Raw genomic sequence first — 9,409 nt, 5'->3', positions numbered from 1 at the left:
TATAGAAGAGAACTGTTAAATCCTTTTGCTTTAAACAAGGATATGGGCACTGAAATCCTGAAGCAAAATTCAGGGAACCAATCTTGCAAAAGGAAAACAATCGCCTTGTAGTTTTCTGTTGCCTTGCCCCTGTATCTCATCCAAAAATCTCTTCCGTGTCACCTTTTTGCCCTGTAACATAAACGATGCGCCCCGTAAGTTCCCGGAGGCTGAATTGGAAATTGCTCCTGCCAAGTGTTTGTGGCCTGGCGTGTATCGGAGTGCCCGACTGCCTCCCTGATGAATGCGCTTTGTACTCTGAGCTGAATTCACTCGTGTTTGTTGATTGTCTGGACAATCTTGGTGCCGTTCCAGGCAAGTCGTCGAAGGAGCACAGCCAGCTGTGTAGAGGATGAGGAGGCGGGTCACCTGATCTGTCAGAGAGGAGACACGCTCAATGCAAGATGTATAGAATATTTTTCAATGTTTTTTATCTTTTCACACAGAATAAGTTCTTTTAGCGTAAGATGCGAGGGGGTTCTCTCCTTTTTTTCTCTCTTGACTTTTTTCTTGGGAGTGGGAATGGTTTTTTTATTAATCTATTATAAATATTATTAAGTGTATGCCTTGAGGCTTTTTCCCTAACCCCCCCCTCAACCCCCCCCCCCCCAAAAAAAAAAAGTATTCAACAAAGTCAATGAACCTACTGGGATGGGATCCCTGTAAATGTACTTTGAAGACAGTTGTCCTGTAACATCTCTAAGACCAGATATTTACTATTTAGAGCACAGCCTAGAACAACCTTCAGTGATAGTACTTAGTCCTTCTGATTGTTTGCTTTATCTCTGTTTATTGTTGATTACTTGCTAGGCAATTTAATGTAGCTTCACCACTTTGGCGACTAAAAGTTCTTTTCTTTATAGACGAGGTTGTTGCTGTGTTGGGTGAAGGTGATTACGGAAGAGTAGTGGAATGCATGGATCACGAAGCGTAAGTCTTTTAATTCAGCTCCTGTCATTTTTCTTACTGAGACTCTCAGTGTGAGGTTCAGGAAGTGCTTTCTGGTCCTATCAAGCTTTCTCTTTGCTTCCTCGTGTGCTGCTCTCTGTATTTCACTAAGGTGACCGCAGCTGCCAAACAAAAGTGTACATTGGTCCATGCCGCCGCGCACTGGGTAGTCTTGGGGCCTGTGCCACCCCAGCTCTGGGTAATGAGCAACGTCTGACATCGTGTAGCTTCCCTTAAGGCATCATCTGTGAGGACGCAGCCCCATTTGGGTTCTAGCAGAGCGTGCACTATAAATCAAGAACATATTTTGTGTTTGATGGCACTTCTGCTGTGTGCAAAACAGTATGGAAGGAGATTGTCTTTCCAGTCCCGGCAGAAGGCATTTGACACTTCAGTGACATCTTTACTAATTGGAGGGCTGAAGGCGGCTTGCCATTTTAGATTAACGGTCGTCTTAGGCTGCGAAGTGGGGAAGTTTCTCCAGTATTAGCCCAGCATCCATAGAAACGAAGGGGAGGTAAAAGGGCCTTGAAGAATAATACTGATATTTAAAGGATCGAGTGTGTTTTCAAAATGTAAAGATGAAGTTTTAGTTGTGTTTGCGCACAGATGACTCTGGGTTATATGAAGTCAGTCTGACCTTTTCCCATAGGGTTTCCAGTGTTAGGAACAAGGCAGATGGGGTGATAATGACCCAACAGTCTGACTTGAAAATCCTCAGCTGTTCTGATCTCTGTTAAAACCTTTCTTTTTAGTGGAGGCAGACATGTTGCAGTGAAAATAGCAAAGAATTTTGATTGGACCTCCGACGCGGCTCGTGAGGAAATACAAGTGCTGGAAGATTTAAAAGCATCAGACCCCAGCAATGCCTAGTAAGCACACAAAGCCAACCGTGATGTGTTTTGGCTCGAAGACTTCTTCTAGTGTTCTTCTAGTGCACACAGTGTGTGTATGAGCGCTGCACAACTTGCTGTTGCAATGCATGTGTTTTCCTGCTTTTGCAGTCACTGTGTTCAGATGTTGGGATGGTTTGAGTACCATGGACACGTCTGCATTGTCTTTGAGCTCCTGGGTCTCAGCACCTTAGACTTTATGAGCAACAACGACTTCTTGCCATTTAGCCTGGACGACATTAGACACATGGCTTATCAGATCTGCACCTCTGTCAACTGTAAGTGTGTTTCCTCTTTACTTTATTTGTTAAAGTTCCTTTGCAGATCCCGCTAACTGTACGAGTTCTCTTGCAGTTTTGCACATGAACAAGTTGACACATACAGATCTGAAGACAGACAATATTGTCTATGTGAACTCTGACTATGTAGAAGAGTACAACCCCACACTGGTTAGTTGCCATCCTCCTTCCCACCTTCCTCCTCCTCAGCCATCCTCTGCATTTATTCGGTCACTTGCATCCCATCACCTTTCGTTTCAGAAACGTAAGGAACGCAGACTGAGAAAACCAGATATCAAACTTGTGGATTTTGGGTGCGCCACTTATGATCATGAATATCATCGGCCTTCGGTGACCGCCAGAGCTTACAGATCTCCCGAGGTGGTCCTAGGTCAGTAGAAGTCTGTTTGTTTGACTGATCTTTCACTTATGTGTTTTTGTGCGCTATTGAATGGAGCTAGAGAAGTGCTTGGTGTCTTGCGTGAACTATTGAGCTGTTTGTAGTCTGCTGTAAACATTAACAACCTGAATCTTTTCACAGAGCTCGGATGGTCACATCCATGCGATGTGTGGAGCATAGGATGTACTCTCCTGGAATACTACCGTGGAGTCTTAGTATTTGAGGTAGGCAACTCTTGTCCCGCAAAAGCATGCAGCATGCATAGCGCTTCCCAACTTGATGAACATAAGCCACGGAGAGGTGGGGACTAAAGGCAATGGTCTGTGCGAGAAAAGCTGCATTTCTCTGTGGTGCCAAGTTGAAGAGAACGGAAGATGTAGGCCACAAGGAACATTCTCAGCAGCAGATTTTGACAAGTTACATTCAGTAGACGTTTTGGCAGCGTCTTGAAATGAAGGGTCGCCCTGTTAACTTTTGGAATCTACAAGGCACCTTAATACCAGATGTGGCTTCATCTATCACCATCAGCAAATACTACTCAAAGGATTGAATCCTGTCCTCTTGACAGTATTGCTGAAACGGAACTTGAAGAAGAGAGGAAGAAAAAACACCAAGGCAAGATCAAGGGGAATGAAATCCAGTAGCTTATAACTTCTTTCACGAAACAGAGAACTCGAGCCTCTCATTTTTTCGTCGATCAGTTTCAGGTTATTGTTTGCAGGGTACAGTCAAAAATGAAGTCAGGCTGGTGTGTGCTTCTTGATAACTTCCTCTGAACAAGGAACAAAAAACATCTCTCTTGACTTCCCTGCAGACCGATGACGACATAGAACACCTGGCAATGATGGAGCGATTACTGGGCCCTTTGCCAGATCAAATGATAAAGAGAGTTGTGTCTTCAAAGAAGGAGAAGTATTTCTGTAGTGGCCGTCTGGCCTGGGATGAACACAGTGCATCTGGGCAATATGTCTCAGGGTGCTGTAAACCCCTGAAGGTAAGATTGCAGGGGGAAGATGCTTCTGGGCAGAGGAGCTCCAAGTGCAATTCTAAGATTGGAAGCCCGTGTTTTGTTGTTTTCTTCGTGAAGGAATACATGACGTGCCACGATTCTGACCATGAGAACCTGTTTGATCTGATTGGGAAGATGCTGGAGTATGACCCAGCCACGTGCATTACTCTGGAAGAAGCGCTGGAACATCCTTTCTTCCTCCCATTGAAGCGGGAGAAAAGGGCACGGCCTCCTACATCTGAGGCAGGCAAACGTCTCTGTCTGCCTGGTAAGTGTAAACTATGTTAAGTGCTTATTTTTTGTTTGTGTATCTTAGGTATTTATCTATTGATGCTGAATTCAAATACATCTGTTGGAATAAAATTTATTTAAGAAAAGGACAGTGATGAGTCCGGTTGTGTTTTGCCAGTAAAACATCTCAGGACACTTTTATTGTGTGGACGAGAGCACCCTCTACTCTACAGGTCTGCCATGGACCAGGAGGTATTGATTTAATTATGGTTTATAATAACTGTCATTGGAAGACCAAAAGACTAGGGCTGATGTTTACCCTTTAGTGAGTGACTGATGCATCTTTTCTGAGTAAGAGGACAGACACAGCCCTTGCTGTTAAGTGTGAGGGTGGCCTTTATCTGTTGAAAGAAAAAAGTTAAACAGGAAGAAAGATCCCTGTAGTAATTAAAGAAATTGCGCTGCGATAAGGAATTATTATTATTGTTAGTTTTTGGTGGGGTACTCTGGTTACCAGTGTTCCTGTTTATGGTCATTGTCGGCATACAGCAGTAGGGGCAGGTGACAGACTTAAGACAACAGCTCGAGGAGGCAAGGAGTCAGAGGGGACAGCTGCAGGATGCTCTTATGGAACAGCTTCTTGCAGACACCAGCGCCCACGAGGCAGGGTGGTCTAGGTCAGAAAACAGTGATGCGCTCCCCTCTAAGACACGAAATGGTGCAGTTTTCCTGGGAGAAGAGAACTGGACTGCTGATTGGATTAGAAGAAGCAGAGAGAAGTGTTCTCTGACAGTATGACCTTGGAACATCACACGTGGTTGAAGCAGTTGCTCTTCCCGCAAGGGCACGTACTTTTTCATGAGAGGAGAGAAGCTTTTCTGTTGTTAGGTGCTACATAACCCAGTTTCAAGAAAAGCTCTGGAGCGTCTCTTTGCAGCGGGTGGTTTTTTTCGGTACCGCATTAACATGCTATCACTTGAGAGTGTCCAGTCGACTAAGCCTCTATGTAAAACCATGGGCTTAACGGTGCCAGTGTCTTTTCAGTTTGCTGGTAGCAAAACAAGTTTTCTGGTTTTGTTGTAGAGCACGTAGTTACTTACTGCTCCGCTTCCACAAAAAGGCACTGAAAAAGACCTTTTATCAGCATGAGTGAAAAAATAAAAAGCCTAGTCTTTAAAGCTTCTCTAAGATAAATTTACTAAACACTTAATTTCTGTCAGAAATACCGTCTTTAAAAGATCTCCAACTTCCACAGTTCTGCTGAAAATGGCTTAAGCACATTCGCATCAATCTCTGTCTAGCAAGCAGGTGACTTTAGAGCAGAAGACTTGTTTATGTCAACTCTGGATAGAAAAAAGAGCCTTGAGTGTTGTCTGACAGATTGTTGACAGATTGTCTTTCAAGCTGCAGCTCTTGAACCTCTTCTTAGTGAATCTTGTGCTTGTGCGGACGGGGTACGTTGGTGTAATGTTCCTACCAAACCCACTGGCCGCAACCCTTTGAGCCCACCCGTGCATTGTGCCCAGATGGGCAAACAGGACTAAGAGCCAGGGAAAGGCACTGTGAGGCACCAAACCAAAGCATTTGGGTATTTTGATACGTTTTCAACGGCAATGATCGGCAGAGCCCTCTTAGAATCACAGAATCACCAGGTTGGAAAAGACCTCTTGGATCATCGAGCCCAACCACTCCTACCTGCCACTAAACCATGTCCCCGAGCACCTCGTCTACCCGTCTTTTAAACACCTCCAGGGATGGTGAATCAAGAACCTCCCTGGGCAGCCTCTGCCATTGCCCCATGACCCTTTCTGTGAAAAAGCTTTTCCTGATATCCAGTCTGCAACTCCCCTGGCACAGCTTGAGGCCATTCCCCCTTGTCCTGTCCCCCGTCCCCTGGGAGAAGAGGCCAGCACCCTCCTCTCTACAGCCTCCTTTCTGGTAGTTGTAGAGAGCAATAAGGTCTCCCCTCGGCCTCCTCCTCTCCAGGTTAAACACCCCCAGTTCCCTCAGCCGCTCGTCGTAGGACTCGTTCTCCGGCCCCTTCACCAGCTTCGTTGCTCTTCTCTGGATGCGCTCCAGAGAACCATCTCCCAGCAGCTTCTGCACCCCCCGCGCCGGCCCCACCTCCCTCTGGAAGTTTTAAGTTGGCCGTTCTGCTTAACCCCCCTGCCCACCCCACCTAGAACTGTGAATTCTACCATCTCACAATCGCTTTGCCTCAGGCGCCCCCCCCAACCGCCACATCTCCCACAAGGCCTTCTCTGCTCACGGAGAGCAGGTCCAGGAGGGCGCCTTCCCTCCTCGGCTCCCTCACCAGCTGGTGAGGAACTTGTCTTCCACACACTCCAGGATCCTCCCAGACTGCTTCCTCTCTGCTGTATCGCACTTCCAGCAGACAGCCGGTAGGTTAAAGTCACCACAAAGACAAGAGCTGGCAATGTTGAGATGCGTTGTTTGTAAAAGAGCTCATCAGCCTCTTCTTCGTGGCTGGGCGATCTGTGACAGACTCCCATCACGCAGCTGCCTTCTCGTGGGCTCCTCTGATTTTCGCCCGCAGACACGCAATCCTCTCGCCATTGGTATCGAGCTCGAGGCTATCGAAGCCCTCTCTAACGCAGAGCCCGCTGGAGCCAGTCGGGGCTTTAGCCTGGTGCGGGTTCGGAGCCGCCCGGGCTCGCAGAGCCTCAGCCCATCCGTGCGGGGCAGCCCGGAGTCGAGCCCCGGGCTCCGCCGCCGAGGCCGTCAAAGGGTTCCCAGAGCAGGCTCAGGCGTCCGTCCCTCGCCCCGCTCCGTGACGCCGCTGCGGGCGGATCGCGGCAACGCCGTGCGGGTCGGGCCGCCGCACAGAGCAGTCGCTGTCACTGCACGGAGGTGGGGGCAGTGGGAGCGGCGCCCGCTGCGGCCCCTTGCAGGCCGGGGGCTGAGCTGCGGGCTGGAGGGCGGCGGGCAGGAGGCTCCGGGGGCCGAGCTGGGAAAGAGCTGTCCCTGGAGAACGGCCACCGACGGGGCTTTCGGGGGAGAAGGAGAAAGCGAGGCGAGGCGACCGGCGGGGAGCGAGGGGAGCCTCTTCCTCCAGCTCCGGGAGGCTTCGCGCTCGCCAGCTCTTCTCCTGCGGCTGGAAAAGGAGCGCGGTGAGCTGAGCACCATCCAGGACGCTCCTCGAGTGCATCAGAGAGCGCTCCTGAGCCCAGGGAACGCGCTCTCCTGCCCGAGGGGATGCCGACATCCCAACAGTCCCTACGGCTGTGTCCGTCCCCGCCCATCAGGAATAGGTCAGTGCTTTCTTTTTAAGTGGGAACAATGCGGTACGTGTGTCATTCTTTTCTATAGCCAAAAAAGAACCCCCACATTCCCAATTCTGGTAGTAATTTTGTGTATCTGAACTCTGGTTAAGGTACGGACTATTTTTCACGTCCTCCCGCAAGGACCATGTGGCATTTGGGATGAAGATGACAGCCTGTACACCAACAGATAATTAAAGCTAATAGGTAAGGTAACAGCTGCATCCTGAACACAGTGCCTAAGGATTTCTGGACAGAAGTACCGGCTTCCCGCTTGGTTACCGTAAATAACTGTCACTAGAAGGTTTGCCATGTCTGTCAACACTCCTGGACAAGCTAATATCTGCAGAAACCAGAAGCGGGAATATAGGCAAGAAGAGGATAAAAGCACAGCTTTTTTCAGTGCTACAGAGAGCAATTAATTACATTTCTCAAAAATAACTACGCAAATAGAAACCTTCATTCTCCTTTCATTCTCTCTCTTAGATGGTTCCTTACTGCTTCCTCAGATAACGTTAATCATAACAGAGCTCTGCTTGTATAAGCAAACCTTAGCAACCAAAGTCCAAGTAACTAGACTGTCAGAGCACAGGCATTAAATTGCTTCTACAGTTTTTTTGCAGGCATTTTTTTAAAAATACCCATTTCCTATGAGCAAAGCAGACCGCTTGTGGTTTTTCTTATGCCTATACATTTGGCAGGTCTTACCTACTACCACAGTACCTAATGGGGAACAGAAGTGACAAGGTTTCATTAGCCCTTCTAATTGACGGTTTAAATGTCAGCATGGACCAGAACTGCTCAAAACTGGATTGAGAAAATCCACCTGCCTGAACTGAAATAAAGAGGTGTACGGAGGGAGCTAGAGATTGCTTTTCCTCGATAATTTGGCTTTATTAGCAGAGGCATTGTGAAAGTGTCCAGTAAGATTTTAGCCTCAAGGCAAGCTTACAGATTCAAATCCAGAAAACATTCTACAACTGTGGCCCAAAAACTCAAACCAGAAGGAGAATGAGGATTTTCTTGAGGAAATGCCAAAGGGAACACCTGAATATTTCCAGCCAGCCCCAGGCACAGTAAGTTGCACTCCCAACGAATGCAGGTGCCACACAAGATTTTTAGGAACTCCACCCTAACTTTTTTCCTAAACGAATCTTCCTTCCACACAGAGCCCCAGTAACTCCAGTGCAGCCCCACCTTCCTGCAGGCAGTGCTGCACCACAGTCTGTGCAGAAGCAAGGGTGAAATAGGGTCCCACACCTGCAAACATTGCTTGATGTCTTTATTACCTGCCTTTACTACTGCTCCTCCAGACAGTCAAGCTAAGTATGTTCCCTGAAGTGCAGCCCTTCCCATCCCTCTCTGCTGGCTTCAGGTGGCTGAGATACCTGGGTTTGGGAGGGAGGGATGGAGGAAGAAGGCATAGCTTTGCAGATGCCCGATGGAAATGTGTTTGTGTGTGAACTCTGCAGGTTTTCAACTGGTTTTGACCGCTGTATTGGGGAAGATTGTACAAGTTTGGTATCTCTCTTAACGCTCTCCTGGGTCTGGCATCTGTGGTGTCCGTGTGGTTGTGCCTTTGCTCTTGAGATGCACCTCAAATCTGAGCCTACTGAGCTGGTCTGACTGAGCCAGAAAGCATTCTGTCCATTCTGCTGTGGAGAATTCCCTTGCCCTGTCTCCAGGGATTCCCTTACTTTCCTGAAGTAGTGATTGCCCCTGATTCAAAGAATGGAGTTTCCAAGCCCCCTTGCTTTCTAACACTCCTCACCAAAGTGGGAGGCTAGGTGTGGCTGGGCAATAATTCTGAGATAATGATAACAACTGGATAGTCATTGTTAAGCAGGTATTCCCTTTATTATTAGCAGTGCTGGATGCGTGGAGGATTAATCCTCCAAAAACATGCATGCCAAGCAAGAAAACTGCGTCTTTTATACTACAGATCTATGCATACTCATTTCATCACCCGAAAAGGTGAGTACATGAGGTGCTTGTGAACATGATTTAGTAGATTTTAGTTATTCTCATCAATGATGTTGAGAGCACGATCGAGTGCACCCTCAGCAAGTTTGCAGATGGCACCAAGCTGAGTGCTGATGTTGCCACACGGGAAGGACAGGATGTCATCTGGAGGGACTGGAACAGATGGGAACTCGTGAAGTTCAACAAGGCCAAGTGCAAGGTCCTACAGCTGGGTTGGGGCAATTCCCAATTTCATTACAGGATAGGGGGTGACGTGATTGAGAGCTGCCCTGCAGAGAAGGACTTGGGGGTGCTGCTTGGTGAAAAGCTTGACAAGAGCTGGCAATGTGCGCTCGCAGCCCAGAAGA

The 9,409-nt window shown here is 47.9% G+C and overlaps 1 protein-coding gene across 1 annotated transcript; it reads left to right on the top strand.

The window, feature by feature from the left end:
* Positions 1-1,834: 1,834 nt before the first annotated feature.
* LOC128850395 (dual specificity protein kinase CLK1-like) lies at positions 1,835-4,613 on the top strand. The gene is made up of 6 exons (XM_054054318.1): positions 1,835-2,158; positions 2,235-2,329; positions 2,420-2,549; positions 2,700-2,782; positions 3,373-3,552; positions 3,646-4,613. Exons 1-6 carry the CDS (start codon positions 1,939-1,941, stop codon positions 3,853-3,855), a joined length of 918 nt encoding a protein of 305 aa, XP_053910293.1. The 5' UTR covers positions 1,835-1,938; the 3' UTR covers positions 3,856-4,613.
* The last annotated feature ends 4,796 nt before the right edge of the window (positions 4,614-9,409 follow it).

This window comes from Cuculus canorus, chromosome Z, assembly GCF_017976375.1.
Source record: "Cuculus canorus isolate bCucCan1 chromosome Z, bCucCan1.pri, whole genome shotgun sequence".
Lineage (NCBI taxonomy): Eukaryota > Metazoa > Chordata > Aves > Cuculiformes > Cuculidae > Cuculus > Cuculus canorus.
This window is presented reverse-complemented; position numbering and strand designations above follow the sequence as displayed.

Coding starts and splice junctions, on each gene's coding strand:
- LOC128850395 (XM_054054318.1), top strand. CDS start 1,939: ATGAGCGCTGCACAACTTGCTGTTGCAATGCATGTGTTTTCCTGCTTT. Junction 2,550..2,699: donor ATCTCCCGAGGTGGTCCTAG/GTCAGTAGAAGT, acceptor ATCTTTTCACAG/AGCTCGGATGGTCACATCCA. Junction 2,783..3,372: donor GTGGAGTCTTAGTATTTGAG/GTAGGCAACTCT, acceptor ACTTCCCTGCAG/ACCGATGACGACATAGAACA.